The sequence below is a fragment of the Microcaecilia unicolor genome, chromosome 2 (assembly GCF_901765095.1).
Source record: "Microcaecilia unicolor chromosome 2, aMicUni1.1, whole genome shotgun sequence".
Lineage (NCBI taxonomy): Eukaryota > Metazoa > Chordata > Amphibia > Gymnophiona > Siphonopidae > Microcaecilia > Microcaecilia unicolor.
Window position 1 is genome coordinate 424,325,157 of NC_044032.1, and position 18,981 is coordinate 424,344,137.

The window sequence follows — 18,981 nt, forward strand, 5'->3', positions numbered from 1 at the left end:
TTTCTTAGGCTGGGCTCCAATACTTTGACTCCTAGATGGTGCAACCCAGTCAAATGCTGTTTCTTTTCCTGAACCATTGCTGCTTTCTAACAAGGACACTGGGAGTCCAATTATATTTTTGCCACAGGTTCTCCAGTATCATTAGATATGATTTGAAAAATGGTATAGTAGACTGAGATTCTACCTCAGATTTCAAAATTTACTCAAGACACTGTACAGAAGATGAAGGATCTTGATTCTAGACTGAATATTCTTGAGAATGCATAGCAAAAGTTTGATCGTTCAATTTCTACATTGCACACAGTAATGAGGAGGCAAAACCATGAAGGAGACACAAAAGATGATGAAAAACAACCAACAGACTCTAAGAGTTCATATCAGAAGTTTATTCCACAATAAGTACTGGACTCACTCGACACAAATCGTGTTTTGGCCGCAGAGGCCTATCTCAGGAGTCCCTAAACAATACAAATATATAATCAAATAAACAACTATCAAAAAATCAACATACGTCAAAAGGTAATAAAACAATTGATGACACAGTTATAAAATGTACATAAAATTAATCATATAAAACAATCATAATCATATAAAAACATTATGAGAAACATAAGTTACAAACAGGAAGAGAAATAAAGGAGTATGATATCTACAGAGTGCATTTATAAAGAAAAACAAAAATCTGATAAACATAAGCTCAGATAGTATGAGGACTGATTCTCAAATGGAGATTTTAGAGAATACCTTGAGAGCAAGATATTTGCGTTTTCTTAATTTCCCTCTCATTCATTATCTGTCTCCACTAGGCATATTTAAGATATACCTTAGAGATATTTTAAAATATCATGAGGCTAAATCTATTTCTTCTGTTAATATATATTACCTTCTCAGGGGATTTAAAAGTTTGGGAGTAGAGGGAAGTTTTGATCAATTAGCATCTACTGATAGTCTTGATCTCTCTCAATTTCTAGAATCATCTAAAGATGTAATAATGAAATATGCTACTTTATTAGTGGTGTTTCAGTCTAAGAATGAAAAGATATCTATCAAGAAATTGCATTTCACTAATTGATAAGAGCTTTTCTGTGGCCAAGTTGTAACTGTTTTCCCTGATGTATCAAGACAAACCCAAGTTTGTAGAAAAGCCTTTCTGCAACTGAAACCTAAGGTCTTAGAAGCAGGGGGTTTCTTAAATCTCCCTGCAAATGTCTCATCAGTCATGGGAATAACAATTACATTTTCTGGGAACCAGTTCAATTGCAAAGTTTTCTGGTGGATATATTTAAAAAGGATAATGTTGAGTTTATCTTCAGCTGTTGTAATGGAAGACTTCATTTATTAAGCTGCACTGCTTCGTTTCTTCGTTTCTTCTTGTAATTATTAATTCTGTACTCCATCAGTTACCTACAGTTGATCCCTGTGATGTGGACTAGACTTTGTGCTAGATAATTATGGGATTCTCTTTGAGCTTAGAAAACCAAGCACAGTGAGGAAATGGAGTCATCTTGTAGAACTAAACAGTCTTTTTTATTCCAACCAACATGAATAGCATAAAAGAGATAATTCTTTGAGCTTACTATTATCCATTTTTCCTAATATGCATTTTGGTGTGAATGTATATTTTAAATTACAATTTTAAAAAACACACACACAAACCAAAACACAGACACACACAAGAATAAAAACCCCACCCCTCTTTCTATACAGCTTGATGGATGCCAAATGTAAGCCCGGTAAGTTGGGAACAGGGACACACTCTCTTCTTCCTACTTTGAGGGATCGAGCCAAGACTAGGATTTTTCCTAGGAGGTTGGGTAAGCTATGCAACAGACTTGCACAGCCTCCTAGGAAAAATCCTATTTCATATTCAGAAACCCTCTCATGTAGTCAAACAATCCCTGAGGGAGTGACCCCCAAAGCCCAAAATGCCATGAAAGTCAAGCAAAGGGTTTTAAAACCAGCCTGATATTGATCAGGAAGCCAATTTAAGGCTTGCAAATGCAGTGACATACGGGCCTATGGGCTGCAACTAAAAGCTGAGCAATAGCATTTTGAATCCATTGCAATCAAGGTGAAGACCCTCAAATAGAAAATTACAGTTTAACTTTGGGCTAGATTGCTTGGGAAGAACCCAAACGATATGTGGTGTTTGTAATAAAACAGCCCTCTGTGGCCATTCGAGTATCCATGTACTGCGTGTTGCGTTATTTTGCTAAATTTCTGTATCGGTCCAAGTAGTGCATGTGCCCAAAAATATATGTTAAAATCTAAACCTTCCAATGTTAGCACACTTTTAGAACATAAGCCCTTGAGCGCCAACAGGAAAAGATAGATTAGCCTGGGTCTGGTCAATCAGCCACAGTGTTGTTAGGTGAAGGGAAATAAAGGTCAGTAGGAAGCCACATTGATACAAATGCAATAAATAATAATAATAACCTGTGTTGAGTGGCTTCAACAGCTACAGGGATCACAGAACTGGTACTCACTGTGTAACTCAGACAAGAATTTCTGGATCAGTGGAGTACACAGAATAAAACTAACTTGTATCTACAAGCGAATGGAGTTAGGAAAAAAAATGCAGTCAATATTGGCAGATATTTACTGCACCTGTTCTGGATAACTTTGTTTTTCCATTTTGAAATTATAACAAATATAATAATCAAGCAGTAGTTCTGGACAACTTTTGCATTCCTGGAACCTCCTCTATGTTTCAGCTGCGTCTGAGCGCTGACTTCAACTTCATCATTCTAGTTCAAGTATCCGAGGTAAGTTGAATTTTCCCATTTACTACTGGAACACTGAAGATTTGCTCCAGAGTGTGCATCCTCCTCTTCACATTGTCCACAAGGCAGTGTTGCATTCTCTTCTGTAGCAGCTTCGCCATTTCGGCATACCATTCACAGGCCCAGTCTGTTCCCTGGCACAGGCTCAGCCCTCGGCACACTTTTGTCAGGAAGGAGACCAGTTTCTCATCCGTGCATATCTCACATCTCTGAAATATCCACTGAAACCAGCCCTCCCAAAAGTCTCTGCCGGAGGCATCGTTGAAATCAGATATGATGAGGTTTCCACTGGACTTGGCTCTCAATTTTATAATCTCACTTTCTTGAATTTTGCTCCCAATAATTCTGAAACGAAAAGATATAAATGAAATTTGAATCTTGTGTCATTTAAGAAAAAACAGAAGATAATAATGGGTACAGTTGCAAAGTGGTTAAAATGCTTGCTCTGTTAGAAAGAGTGGCTATGAATGATCGTGGTATGTTAGAGACGAACAAAAAAGTGAGGTGGAACCAAGGAGGATATCAAACAGTCTTTATTGTGTTTCGGCACAAAGGCCTGCCTCAGGGGTCAAGTGAATTTTTGTTGTAATGATGGAAATGTTTAATAACAAAGAGAAATGTAGTCAAGGTTCTAGCTGTAGAATTCCTGCAGTATCCTCAATGGGTCAGTGAACGGTGAATCGCAATAGCCGTCCAATCGGCCATTACAACAAAGATTCACTTGACCCCTGAGGCAGGCCTTTGTGCCGAAAGACGGCCATGTCGGGTCTTTTTTCAGCTGTTATCAATAAAGACTGTTTGATATCCTCCTTGGTTTCACCTCACTTTTTTTTTTTTTTTATTTGTAGAAGACTTTATTGGATTTGAGAAAGACAATTCAAATACAAACTGAATGCAGCAAAATACAAAAGTAGGTATGTGAGGTTTGCTCCTCCTTTTCGCTTGTCTTGATCATGGTATGTTACCAGGCGTACAGAGCATTATAAAAAGACACATAAGAAATGGTGCCTACTTCATGGAGCTCACAATCTGGTCAAGACAAACAGGCAAAAATCAAAAAAAAAAAAAAAAAGAAGGTGGATTACAGAGAGTATTCAGGAATGGGTAGCCTTGAGTCAAAAGGGCCCTTTAGAAGGATCGCATGACATCTACACATGTAAATGGCGGATTTACAATGCTGCTAGTTTACATATGCAGATGCCAAAGGATACAAAAGAACGAACTTCTGCATATCACTGAAGACCCATCTCTTTAATAAAGCATACCACAACGATCAACCATTGTGAATATGCACAACTTGCCTATATATGTTTAGAACTGTTTCTCAATTATTTGCTTGTATACTATAACTCTGTTTAAGTATCATCATGATGACCAAGACTTTGTAATACTAAATGTTTATTTACTAACATTCTTCCACTACTCATGATGTATTGTAAGCCACTTTGAGCCTGCAAAGAGATGGGATAAGGTGGGATACAAATGCAATAAATAATAATAATAATAATAATGCATAAATTTGAAGAGGGTCTTGTTCTGGGTGGTCTAAAAACTATACAAATGCATGTATTATGTTTAAGAAATTTCCCTGTTGGCATATACAGCTGCTGCAAAACGTGTGTTAGAATCAACTCATTTAGACTGGGGGGGGGGGCAATTATGTTTGCCTCAATGGTGTCTTAACATCAAACATTTAAAAAAAATACAAAGCACAATTATTTCACTAGGCTCCTTAATGGTCTCTTTTTGTATGTAATTGTGGCAAACACGCCTGCAGGTTGCAAGATCAGCACTTCCGTGTCCAGTGTTTACACCTGAAAAGCGCCGAGTGACGCCATTCTTTTTCTGAATGTTTTTGGAAGCACCAGCACATCTACATGCATTGCCTGTTCCTCTTATATGTATTTTACAGAACCTTTGTAAAATATTTGGGGAATAGTTTAGCATCCTGAACTGGACGTCTTGAGTCCTAACCTGACTTCATTTTCAACGTGTGGTTTTCAAGCTGCAAGGGCGGTGGGGTAGGAAGAGCGGAAGGCTAAGTCCTCCCCATAAAGCTGCAGTAATACTCTGACACCTTGAACTGACATCAGGAGTCCGATATTCAGTGGCCCCTATCCAGGTAGGGGAAGCTCCTACCCGGCTAAGAGCAGATCACTGGGGCCACCCACTGGTTTTGTAAGGTATTAACCAGATGATGATGCTGAAAATCTTCTCTGATCACCCTGGTGCTATCCAGATAGTCTCGCAATGTAACGAGTAAGACAGGCAAATATTCAAGTATAAACAAGTCACAATGAAAAATGAAGAGGAAGGAAAAAGCCTCAGAACCATACCCTTTGTGTAATGCAAATAATAAATTAGATTCTGAAAAGAAACTTTGTTACTGAAGAGACTTACCTGCAAAGTGGATGGGTCCAGCAGACGATGGCCAGTGTTTCACATTAGGGTACATCCAGACTAAGTGAACCATGCACACTGTGGCTTTTGCACTCGACTAAGACAGTGTATGCGGTTCACTTAGTCCGGATGTACCCTGAGGCAGCTTTAATGCGAAACACTGCCCATCGTCGGTTGGGCTGGAACCCATCCACTTGCAGGTAAGTCTCTTTAACAACAAAGTTTCTTTTCAGAATCTATTAATTCCATTACACAGTGCACTATAGTATTGACCAGAGAAGGTATTTTATGCCAGTGAAGCTATCAAATCCCCATTGTTTTGTTTAAAAACAGCCAGGGAGGAGTAGCCTAATGGTAAGACGGAAGGATTAGCCTAATGTTTAGTGCAGTGGGCTTTGAGCCTGGCAACCTGGGTTCGATTCCCACTGCAGCTCCTTGTGACCTTGGGCAAGTCACTTAATACACCATTGCCCCAGGTAGAAAGACTTAGAATGTGAGTTCTCTAGGGACAAAGAACCTGCATATAATGTGTACAGCACTGCATACGTCTAGTAGTGCTACAGAAATTAGTAGTAGGGTGTGGTTCTGAGGCTTTTTCCTTCCTCATCATTTACATAGTGATGTCTATACTTGAGTATTTGCCTGTCTTACTTGTTACATTGGGAGAGTATTTTTTTTGGATTCATATGTTGGTTCTCTTTTATTCAGTAATTGGGATTGTACTATCCAGATATTGTCAGGGGGCAGAGCTAGAAGTTATCCAGGTACTGTAGATATTCAGCGCCGATACCCAGATAACAATTAAGTTAGGACAGAAAAGTAGCTATCCTAACTTAACAAAATAGTTATTCAGAAGCTGAAGCTGAATATCAGCAGTCACAGTATCTGAATAACTTCTTACAGCTGCCTTTTACCCAAACACACAGCACCAGTATCTGGGGACAGTCTAGTACCAAACATCAGGGTATAAATTTCAATGCTTCATTTGAAATCTACGTCCACCACAGAGTTTAAATATCAGGGAGCAAAAGTCTTCAGTATTACAAGTCTCTGCCATCTGAAACAATCCATTACAGAACATGAGTCAGAGGAAAATAATCTTACATCAGCAAATAAAGCACCTAACGGTGACAGCCAGCAAGAAATTGGCTTCTCAAAAATCAAGAGGATTTGTCTGTAAGCAGAAAAGCTGCCAGTAAAAGATAAGAACATGATTCAGATGTTGACGCTTTCAACATTGTTCTGTTTTTCAGTGTGTACAAAGCTGTCTTAAGACAGCTGACAGAACTTAAGTGACAAATCAGTAAAGAAATAAAAAGTAAAATTAAACGTGGAGACTGAACACAAACAGAAGTCTCACTTGTTCCTCCCCATATCAAAAATTTAAGCTGAACTTATTCCAAATTAACAAATTCAGCATAACACATTAAGGTTGGGAGGCAGGGATAGTGCTGGGCAGACTTATACAGTCTGTGCCAGAGCCGGTAGTGGGAGGCAGGGATAGTGCTGGGCAGACTTATACGGTCTGTGCCAGAGCCGGTGGTGGGAGGCGGGGCTGGTGGTTGGGAGGCGGGGATAGTGCTGGGCAGACTTATACAGTCTGTGCCAGAGCCGGTGGTTGGGAGGCGGGGATAGTGCTGGGCAGACTTATACGGTCTGTGCCCTGAAGAACACAGGTACAAATCAAAGTAGGGTATACACAAAATTAGCACATATGAGTTACCTTGTTGGGCAGACTGGATGGACCTTGCAGGTCTTTTTCTGCCGTCATCTACTATGTTACTATCCTGCTTATAATCGAATGAGAAAAACGCCCAAGTTCCGACCTAAATCGGGAGATGGACGTATATCTCACAAAAACGAATAAAGCGGTATAATCGAAAGCCGATTTTTGGACGTTTTCAACTGCAATCCGTCGCGGATGCGGACAAAGTTGATGGGGGCGTGTCAGAGGTGTGGCGAAGGCGGAACTGGGGCGTGGTTATCTGACGAACAGAGATGGGCGCATTTCACCGATAATGGGAAAAAGTATGCGTTTTTAGCTAGAATTTAGGACACTTTTCCTGGACCCTGTTTTTTCACGAATAAGGCCCCAAAAAGTGCCCTAAATGACCAGATGACCACTGGAGGGAATCGGGGATGACCTCCCCTGACTCCCCCAGTGGTCACTAACCCCCTCCCACCACAAAAAATGAAGTTTCTCAACTTTTTATTTTCACCCTCAAATGTCATACCCAGCTCCCTGGCAGCAGTATGCAGGTCACTGGAGGAGTTGTTAGGGGGTGCAGTGGACTTCAGGCAGGTGGACCCAGGCCCATCCCCCCTACCTGTTACAATTGTGCTGCTTAATGCTTATTAGTCGTCCAACCCCCCCAAACCCACTGTACCCACATGTAGGTGCCCCCCTTCACCCTTTAGGGCTATAGTAATGGTGTAGACTTGTGGGCAGTGGGTTTTGAGGGGGATTTGGGGGGCTCAACACACAAGGGAAGGGTGCTATGCACCTGGGAGCTCTTTTACCTTTTTGTTTGTTTTTGTAAAAGTGCCCCCCTAGGGTGCCCGGTTGGTGTCCTGGCATGTGAGGGGGACCAGTGCACTATGAATCCTGGCCCCTCCCACGAACAAATGCCTTGGATGTATTCGTTTTTGAGCTGGGCGCTTTCATTTTCCATTATCGCTGAAAAACAAAAACGCCCAGCTCACACATCGTTGAATAAAACATGGGCGTCTATTTTTTCCAAAAATACGGTTCGGTCCGCCCCTTCACGGACCCGTTCTTGGAGATTAACGCCCATGGAGATAGGCGTTTTCGTTCAATTATGCCCCTCTATGTATGTAAGAGCCCCACCAAAGCCTTCTGTATATTTTGTTCAAGATAGCACAAGGTACTATATACAGGAAAGCAGGCCTCAACAAATTTTCTTAGGATCTAGGAGCCAGACTCAGAACAACTGGAATTATTTATGCATGTATATAAATCACACATTAATAACCTGCTTGTTTTGATGTACAGCAAGCTATCTATTACAGAAGCAGGGAAGGAGTGGATAAGGCGACACTGCTCTTCTCCACTGCCCACCCACCCACAGCCTATCTGGCATTGGAGAGTGGCTTTAAGATGTGGTTGCTGAGGCAATGGAAGAGAGGCTAAAGCTGAAGCTACTAGGGGTAGACAGGGAATGCATCCACCCACCTGCCCCTAGAAGATGCAGCCTTAGCCTCTCTCCACTGCCCCCAACAGCTACAGGTTTTAACCTCTCCACCTATTTCCAGCAGCCCCAACCTAAAGCCTCTCTTCAACACCTACCCAGCCACCCCAGCAGCCTTCATCTCACATCCCTGCCCCCAGCAGTAGCCTCTCTGAATCTCTAACTGCAAATCTCTGAATCTGCAAAATCCACAGCCATGGGGTGGGAGCAAGCGGACATTGTTTCTGCCTCACTTCACACCAAGGACCCCCAGTAAGCCCAGGGACTGAGAGTGGGAGTAGGAGTGGAAGCTAAGTAGCCTTGCAGCCCAAGGACATTTTTGGAGGGCCTTGGGCCCCAAGAGCGGTGAGTGTGAAGGGGGCTCAAATGTGTTCAAAAATGTTATGAAGGTGCCGGACCAATATTCAGAACCGGCACGACAGCTTTAGAACAGCAGCATAAGTAAGCACTGTTTAAATATGTGGAGCTTTTCAGTAATAAAGTAAAAAAGTTTTGACATCAGGCTGTTTTATGGAACACTTGACAGTTACCAGGTTTTACCATTGTATTGGGCAATGCGAGTTGTAAGCAATGTGACAGTGTCGGAGATTCTTTTTGTGTTATAGATCGCTACGAGAAGTATAGCTTAATAAGCAAAGCAAGCGGAATTGCAGATATCAATATGGTTTTCCCAGAAAAGGCCAGTTGATGTTTATGGGCAAAAGAGGACCCGTTGGAGACATAGTCCCACATGAGAAGATAAGTCAAAAATAAGTTGTATATTTTGACGTATGTGACTTTGATACTGATAAATATTATTGCAATATTGAAGTGAAAGACTGCGAAATCCAAGCTATACCATAGAAGCTATACTCATTAAAGTTCAAGATAAGAAAAGAGGAAAAGAATGCAAAACAGGGGTTGTTTTGCCAATGAAAAGAGGTCGTTCAGCAAGTCTGTGAGCACTATAATATTCAGATCACTGACATACAGAGGCTTTTCCCTCTCTTAAAATTCTATTTCCTCAAGAAAAAAGAGGTAACTTGATTATTTAATTTATTAATTGGAAAATTAAAAAAAATTAAAATTAAAAAATTGTGAAAAAAATCTCCACAGTTAAGATATAATGCATATAGTAGAAAAAAAACACTGATTAGTTGTGATTGTTCTCAAATTGAGGTGGTGGAGTTCTTCAGATATTTGTTATCATATTTACCCATTTTTCACTGTTGAATCTTGAATTGTGTACTGCAAATGGAATTTGTTTTGCATTTAATTAAAAGCATGACTACAGGAGACCACTAAAATCATAATGCATATTGATCCTGGTAGCATCCTATAAGGAAATAAATTGCTAAAATATTTTTTAAAACTAAAAAAAAAAACAATCCCATAATTTGAACATTGTATATAAAATAACTATTAATAAACAGATAATCACATAAATAATTAGAACTAGTCATAAAGGTAGCAACTTTCAACTGTCTCTATCGGTGAGAAGTACACACATACTTTTGACCCTTGTGCTCTGCCCCTAAACCACAGGACATAAATTAAATTTGAGAATGGCACCCCTCTCCCCAAAATGTACTAGAGAGGATAACACATTCACCCACGCCTTGTGGCAGTATTCTGTGGTTCAGTGGTTTTGGACCGTGTTGATCCATTAAGTATAAAATTGGATCTGAGAGGGGTTGATTCAGTGGAACAACTGTTATTGGACAAACTGGGGGCCTTTTGGGGTCAGGAAAATAAGTCTTGTAGCGCGGAAATGCATCATGTAATATATTGGATATCTCAGGAGGGTCCTAACCACTGGCATTGGAGAAATTAGTTTCACCTGTTGGCTTAGTTGGAGGCTCGGGATGCTAGGGGATACCCAAAGTGGAAAAAGCAATTCCTTCAGGTACAGTAGCCTTATCTACAAACTCTTCAGCCCCATGGCCTTAGCTTCTTGTTAAATATGTTATGAGCGTTGTCACCGTTTAGAGTGGGGTAGCTTCACACAAGGATCATGTTTATAGCTATCTCTCTCTGATTAAACTACGGGTTGGGGAGCCCCCTCCCTTCCTGAGGCACAGAGGGTGCAAGAGTAACGGCTCTCTGTACGGTCTGTGACGGTTTTTTTGATCACATGAGGGAGGGGCCCCACACTGAATGATTTCCTTACAGCACTACTCATATGGGGCGAGGAGTTGAAGGAGGTAGGGGGATGGGGGTTTCTTTTGTATTTTTCATGTTTAATTGATAATAAAAATTGTTTAAACAAAAATTTGAGAATGGTGATATCTCCACAGATTCCCAGTAAATATTTTAAAAAACTGAGTTGTCAATATTCAGGAGAGGCTTCTGCCCACTTAAACCAAACTAAGTGGGCCAGCCCCAGATATTCAGCAGCACTTAAACCAAGCAGTGCCCCTGAATATTGGCTAACTGCCGGGGCACTGTCTGGTTAATGTTGGGGCAGGAACTGGCACTTATGCAGGCATCAGCCATATTCATTAACAGTGCCCGTATCTCTAAGCAGGCAGATAGGAGCCGCACAAAAGACAATCCTATCTTTTCCCACTTACCGTAGCTATGCGGATGCTGGCACTGATATCAGCCAGCACCTAATTAACTTCCAGGTTGGTTGCTGACCCAGATATTCATTGTGGTACCCAGATGTGATCCTGGCATTGAATATCCAGGTTAGATTCAATCCATGGTGATCAGTGGCTTTAAAATCGCTGACAACTGCGGGCTGAATATTAGGTGTTGAGTTTTATACACTTCTGAAATAAAGAAACTCATGGCTCAGCTTGATTTTGTTTTAATGCAGCTTGAATCTTCCCCAGACTACAGAGAGCCAAGACTCTAATCTTAAATTGCAGAAAGTTTTCAAAGCTTAATTAGCTAAAAGAATATCTAGCTTGCACAGCTTTCTGACAGAGTATTTAAAATGGTTGAAACAAAAATCAGTCCAAGTGCTATTAAGTGGATTGAATGCATGAATCTGTCCAGTCTATAAACAATGCAAATGTCTTCTCAATCTGTAAATCAAAGCGCAAGATAATGTTGTCACCTATAAGCCCATCAAGGCCACCGAGAGGGGAGGGTGGGGGGGGGCAAAATTCCCCGGGCTTCCAAGGGGGGCCCGGTGCCGGGGTCTCTCTCCCTCTCCTGCTCGGAGCAATGGTGGGGTGGTGGGGGCAATCCGCCCCTGCATTTGAAAAAACATATATCTCAATCAGCAATGCAGCATCTCACGTCTGGGTGAAAGAAGCAGAGCGCCTCGGGCCCGGCCTTCCCTCACTGCGTCCCGCCCTCCTCTGATGTAACTTCCTATTTCCACAAGGGCGGGACACAGTGAGGGAAGGCTGGGCCCGAGGCGATCTGCTTCTTTCATCCAGACACAAGGCGCTGTGATGCTGTTTGAAAGATTTTTTTTTTAATGCAAGGGGCCGGGTGGCAGACAGAAGGGGGCTGTTGAGGGAGCTGAGGGTAGGCAGGTGGAGACTGGATGGGGGGTAGGGGGGGCTCAGATGGGAGAAGGGGGCTGGAGCTAGAGCTGGAACTGGGTTCTGAGAAAGGACAGGAGGGAGAATGGGGCCATGCCTGGGGCAGGGGCAGGTGGGAGAACGGGTATGGGGCTGAAAAGAGGGGGCAGATGAGAGAATGGGGCTGGGGCTGAAAAGGGGGGGTCATAATACAAGACAGGTGGATGAAGGGGACTGGAACTGGGGGCTGAAAAGGAGGGTAGGTGGGATAAGGGGGCTAGTACTGGAACTGGGGGCTGAAAAGGGAAAGGGGATAGGGTTACCATATGGCTCCAGAAAAAGAAAAACAGATTGAGACAGTCTAGGTTTTACTTCCATTGCTTTCAATAGAAGCAAACCCCAGAGTGGATCAATGTGTTTTCCTTTTTCTGGAGCCATATGGTAACCCTAAACAGGGAGAAAGTGGCTGAGGCTGAATCTCGGGACTGGTGGTGGGAGAAAAGTGCTGGGGCTGAAACTGGGGACTGGTGGGATAATGGGGCTGGAACTGGGGGCTGAAAAAGAGGGGGCAGAGAGAGAGGGGACAGATCCTGGTTGGAAGGGAGAGAGAGGGAGGGCAGACCCTGGATGCATGGGAGAGGGAGGGCAATAGTGGATGGAAGGGGCAGAGAGAGAGGGTAAACTCTGGATGGAAGGGAGAAAGAGAGAAAGAGAGCAGACTGTGGTTGGAAGGGGGAGAGAGGGCAGACAGGGGCAGATGGTGGATGGAAGGGGAAGACAGCAGATGCTAGACGGAAGGGAGAGAGAGGGCAGATGGCCTGGGGGGGAAAGCAGCCACAGGGGAAGGCCATGCGGCAGAACGAAGAACAGCAGCACTGGAGAATGTGATCTCTTCTGCTGGTGGGGCCTTGGGATCCTTGCCAGCCAATGTACTTAACAATTGCAGCAGGTGGGCGGCAACAGCGATCGGAGAGGGTGGGGTGGAGGCAGCAGTGATCAGGGGGGGTGGCAACAGCAGTAGCGACTGGGGGAGGCAGCAGCAGGGATCGGGGGCGACGGTGATCCTGGGGAGGGGTGGGGGCGGCAGCAGCAGCCTTCCCCAGGCCTGGCTCAGTCTCTTGGCGGCCCTGAAGCCCATACTCTTATGCAAAGAGATAGATATTGAGCCCGTGGCGGTCAGCATCTTTTTAAACGCTCACTGCTGTGGGCAAAATTAAGTACATAAGTACTGCAACACTGGGACAGACCAAAGGTCCATCAAGCCCAGCATCCTGTTTCCAACACTGCCCAATCCAGGTCACAAATACCTGGCAAGATCCCCAAAAATATCAATATATTTTATGCTGTAGGAAGCCATCCAAACCTTTTTTTAAACCCCACTAAGCTAACCGCCTTTACCACATTCTTTAGCAATGAATTCCAGAGTTTAATAACATGTTGAATGAAGAAAATTTTCTCTGATTCGTTTTAAATTTACTACTAGTCCTAGTAAACAAATGATTCACGTCTACCCATTCCACTCCACTCATTATTTTATAGACCTCTATCATATCTCCCCTCAGCCGTCTTTTCTCCAAGCTGAAGAGCTCTAGCTGCTTCAGCCTTTCCTCATAGGGAAGTCGTCCCATCCCTTTTATCATTTTTATCACCCTTCTCTGTACCTTTTTTATTTCCATTATATCTTTTTTGAGATGCAGTGACCAGAATTGAACACAATATTCAAGGTGCAGTCGCATCATAGCCCTAGATATTCAATGCCAGGCCATGTCCAGGCACCGGCACTGAATACCTGGGTATAACTGGTTAGGTGCTGGCCTCCAGAGCTTACATGGGTCCTGGCTGAATATCAGCTCGTGCTCTGCTTTGACTGGGGAGCTGGCTGGGACTTCTGAGGGCAGGGCTGGCGAGGCCTGGGACACAGCCCCGAGTCACCTGAGTGGACCAGGCTGAGGTCTGCTAGCTACACCTTTGAAAGTAGTAGGGATCTGCGTCTCTGCCCAGCTGACAGTCTTCTTGTGGAAGAAAATGCAGTTGGAGGTTGCCGAGAGAGAGTGTGGATCGTGTCCATAATATGTTTCTTAATGGGGGTCAGCAACCTCTTCCACGCTTTCTCAAAATAAGTTGCAGTAGAGAGGGTGGGCTTGGCAGGAGGAAGGCCACTGAGCCGGCCTGTGTGAATCGCTACCAGATGGCTGCAGGAAAGTGTAAGTGACACCAAAACCTCCTCAAATGACACCCATGGGGGAGAGGGGTGGGAGAAAAATGCTGGCTGGACCCATGGGGGGGAGGAGGAGGAGGCTGGCTGGACCCATGGTAGGAGGTGGAGGGCTGGTGGGAAAGGAGAAAAGTGAGGGCTGGATGCATGGGAGGAGGGTGGAGAAGGGAAAGTAGAGAGGTGCTGGCTTGACCCTGGGAGGAAGGGGGCTATAGGGAAGGGAAAGAAGGAAGCAGAAGTCAAATACTGAACCCACACAGCAGGAAGGAGAAAAGGAAAGAAGGCAGGCAGGTGAACAAGATGCTGGAATGGGTAGAGAAAGAAGGAGAGAAACAGAGGAGAAATGATGTGCATGGGGTGGGGCACAGGGACAGGGATACAAAGGGGAGATGCAGTGTAGGGATGGTATATGGACACAGAGTGGCAATGCCAGATGCAGAAGAGAGATGTTGTTTGGCACAGGGGAAGAGGATAGGGAGATATAGAGGTGATGATGGATGTGGGGATATGAGCACAGGGGAGATACTGGACAGGGAAGTATAGGGACACAGAAGGGAGATGCTGAATATGGGGGACGATAGGGACACAGAAATGGAAGATGGATGGATGGATGGTGGACACGGAGAGCGAAGAGAAGTCATATGGACAGGAAAACATGGTGAGCGAGTTAAGAGAAGAAAGACAAAAGCAGAAACCAGAGCCTGAGACCAACATGATTTTAAAAATACAATGACCAGACAACAAAAGGTAGAAAAAATAATTGTATTTTCCATTTTGTGATTACAGTATGTCAAATTTGAAATGTACATCTTGCCAGAGCTAGTAATAGAAATGGCTGGGGCCCAGGGCAGAAATCTGGGAGGAGACCCCAAAGCCCACTACCAGGGTGCACTTTATTCAGTTTTCATCAGGCTTCGGGTTCTCTGGTCAGGGGCCAAGGGCAGTTGCCATAGTCACACTCCCTTAACACCATCCCTGGCATATGCCATCTTTATAATTTGCACAGTACAGAAGTAAATGCATCTCTTTCTATATCTCTGATGTTGTATTAAAGAACTGTCTGAGGCTTGTGCAGACGGGGTCAGAGCTTGTCCCCGTGTCATTCTCTACTGCTCACCTATACTAGTAAAGATAGGTATGCTATAGACCAATGTACCTACTTTTACCTGCACACTGTCCCTCGAATTCTATATATGGCACCAAACCTTTGGCAACAAGGCACGATACGCCCGCAACTAAATTAGTTAACGAGCTATCAAGTATCAATTAACTGGCCTTATCAATTATTGAACTTAATTGCACTAATTTGCATTTGCATCTGCCTACGCAGTATTCTGTAACACAGAGTGCCTCAAACGGGAGTGTGGCCTGGGGATGGACAAGGGGCATTCTGAAAATTTGAATGAATGTTATAGAATAGGCCCATTTATGTACTGAAATGCCATGAGTTGGGCATCAGCATTTCCACCAGGTTTCAACTGATGTAATTCCAGAACTCGACTTTACACACCAGACTCGGTTCTAAGCACTATTCTAGAATGAACGCTCAGCTTGGCGCGGCCTTTATAGAAAAGCGCTTGGGGCCAATTTTTGAGCGCCATTTATAGAATTCTCCCAAAAATGCTTAAAAAACAAAATGGTGTATTTTTCACCACATCTTTTTTTCAGCATTAAATGAATATTTTATGAGTATAAACTTCTATAGATATATGTTCACAAACATCCAAAATTTCTGTAACAGAAATATATGAAATTACAGTACTTTGAAGTCAGACTTGTGCACTGCAACTTCAGTTTCCTGGCTCCCCCCCCCCCCCCCCCCCATTCTGCCAATTGCTTGACGCTGCCACAGGTAACACTGAATAAACACAGCAGAGGGCCTTTCTTCTGCTGCTCTTGCCTCCAGAAACCAGAAATAGCATCAGAGGAGGTGGGAGCGGCAGACAAAATGCCTTTGTATTGGCCAGAAACAGCGGGTGTTCAGTGCTACCAGTGGCAGCGGCCTCAAGCAAGTTCGGCAGACCATGGGAGCCTGGCAAGTGGGAAATTCAGGCTAGGCTGCTGGGGAACAGGGGAAGGAAAGGGAGAGTGTCAGGAGGAGAAGAATGGAAAAGATGCCAGGATGGTGGGGGAGGGGGAAACAAGAGAAAGAGATGCCAGGATTTGGGAGGGAAGAGAGAGAGAGAGATGCCAGGATTTGGGAGGGAATAGAGAGAGAGAGAGAGAATGAGAAAAAGAGATGTCAGGATAGGGAAGAGAGAGAGAGAGAGAGAGAAAGGGATGCTAGGATTTGGGAGGGAAGAGAGAGAGAGAGAGAGATGCCAGGATACTGGGAAAAGAAGGAAGAGGGAGAGGTGCTGGACCTCCAAAGGGGAGATAGAACAGGAGCCAGGGAAGAGAGGGGAACACTTGCTGGACCCCTGGGGTAACAGGAGGGGGAAAGGGAAGGAGAGATGCTGGCCTGACAGGGTTCAGGAGGGAGAAGAAGAGATACTGGTATTGGGGGGAGGGGTGGGCAGGCGGGCGGGCACAGGGACCCAGAAGACTCATGATTGTCAGGGCAAGAATAGAGACACAGAGGTGGGAGATGCTCAACATGGCAGCAAGATAGGGGCAAGGACACAGAGGTGATGCTGGTAGGGTGAGTAGGGATGATGATGAACAAAACAGCGAAAATGACCAACAAAAATGAAAAAAAAAAGGAAAAATAAAAATATATAATAAAGACGACACTTCTAATGTAAAAACTTAAAAATATTTATTAACCATAAAAAGTGTTACAAAAATAGGTAGAACAGGACTCGACACAGCTGTGTTTCGGCCGTACAGGCCTGCGTCAGGAGTCTTCTCACCATATAGAGTCTCTTTCTCTATTTATACATCGGATGATTTTTGTACTGGTATGTAGAAAATCTTATAAGTGAACTGTGCTTAAAACGTCTGTGTGAACAACTCTCCGGGTGTCTCTTCTGGGATCTTGTGGCGCTAAAATTTACTCAAATCAATATAGATTGGAGGTGCTCTAATAAGCGTCTCCACCGCTAACTCCAGACTCCTTTCCTTTTATCTTGCTGCACCATATGCCTGGAATAGACTTCCTGAGCCGGTACGTCAAGCTCCATCTCTGGCCATCTTCAAATCTAAGCTAAAAGCCCACCTTTTTAACTCCTAACCCTTATTCACTTGTTCAGAACCCTTGTTTTATCATCCTCACTTTAATATTCCCTTATCTCTTGTTTGTCCTGTTTGTCCTAATTAGATTGTAAGCTCTGTCAAGCAGGGACTGTCTCTTCATGGTCAAGTGTACAGCGCTGCGTACATCTAGGAGTGCTATAGAAATGATAAGTAGTAGTAGTAATAGTGTATCAACTCCATGACTCTTTACCCTTTATAAAACAACAACCAGACTTATTAGTGATGACCTATCACAGCCATGTTTCAGCAACTGTGTCTATGTCAAGGGTCCAAGAGTCTATTTGGAGACATATTAAGTATTCCACCTGGTTGTTGTTTTATACTGCCTTGGCCATCTCCACTTCTTGACTGTTAGCTTCTAGCCTGCGGAATCACATCTTTCCTCCTTTTGTTCTTTCCAGATCTGGAAGCCCTAATGGTGGAAACAGACTTGGATATTGTGACCAATGTAGAGACATCGGTCAGTGAGTATCATGATTGGGATATTGTCATATCTGACTATAATTGGTTTAGGAGGAATAGGAATGATGGAAATTATTATAGCAGCTGAAATGTTGTAAGGGGGAGTAGAAGGGAAGAAGAAGTACTATGGATCATTTTGGAAAGAGGATATGGCACTTCCATCAACAGTGGTACAGTCTACAGACCTCCAACAAACAGAAGAACTAGACAGAGATCTGATCAAAGATGTTGAAAAGGTGGAAATGAATGGAGAGGTAGTGTTATTGGGAGACTTTAATCTACAAAATGCAGATTGGAATATTCCATCTGCAAAACTGGAAAGAAGTAGAGAGATCGTGGATGGCTTACAAGGGGCCTTACACAGAAATCTGCCAAAGAAGGGGCCACGTTGATCATGAAAGGATCAATTATAGGGATTTCAAGTATCTGGCTCTCTGCTTTACACTTTTCCCAGACCACACGTATATATGGTTGCTAAGGAAACTTTGGGCTTGCTATGTCGAATTTTTGGTGACATCTCCTAGCTCTTGGTGACACACTAAAACTAATATGCCCCAACACATTGTTTGATAATCACTGAATTATACATATATCTATGCATAAATCTGTTTGAAAAGGGGTGAGTATATATATATATATATATATATATATATATATATATATATATATATATATATATATACATACATACATACATACATACATACATACAGAGAGAGAGAGACAGATAGATATACATATATGGCCCTTTTAGTCGGGGTGGAACCAGCATTTTCTAATGCTGGTCCTGCATTAACATGACAATTAGCGCCTGGTACGATGCCCTTATTAATGACTTAGTACTTACTGCCTCCTATTTAGGAAGCACTTTGTCCTCCCACATTAACTCTGCATTAGCCAGTTAGCACACGGTATAATGTGCTGTCTAAGCCCACTTCTAATCCCATTCCATGCCCCCCGACAAACAAATTCAGGAAATTTCAGTAACACGCAGTTTAATGCATGGAAACAAGCAAACTACCACAAAACCCTTTAACGTAATCGCGCGGTAGCCTGTTTCTGCGTGTTATCTGCACATTAACCCCTAAATTGTATAAATGGTACCTAGACAGACAATTGGGCATGCAGTAATAGGACAGGGCCAGTCATGCATGTAAACTAATTAATTTATTTATTGCATTTGTATCCCACATTATCCCACCTCTTTGCAGGCTCAATGTGGCTTACAATAAATCATGGATAGTGGGAATGAGAGGAGA

The 18,981-nt window shown here is 43.3% G+C and overlaps 1 protein-coding gene across 1 annotated transcript in view; it reads right to left on the bottom strand.

Moving 5' to 3' along the window:
- Positions 1 to 551: 551 nt before the first annotated feature.
- The window catches only part of LOC115461146 (NACHT, LRR and PYD domains-containing protein 3-like), a 58,742-nt gene continuing 40,312 nt past the window's right edge, over positions 552 to 18,981 (bottom strand). The window contains exon 7 of the mRNA XM_030190751.1: positions 552 to 3,128. Coding sequence (XP_030046611.1) covers positions 2,753 to 3,128 — 376 coding nt within the window. The 3' untranslated portion in view covers positions 552 to 2,752. The remainder of the gene's footprint in view (positions 3,129 to 18,981) is intronic.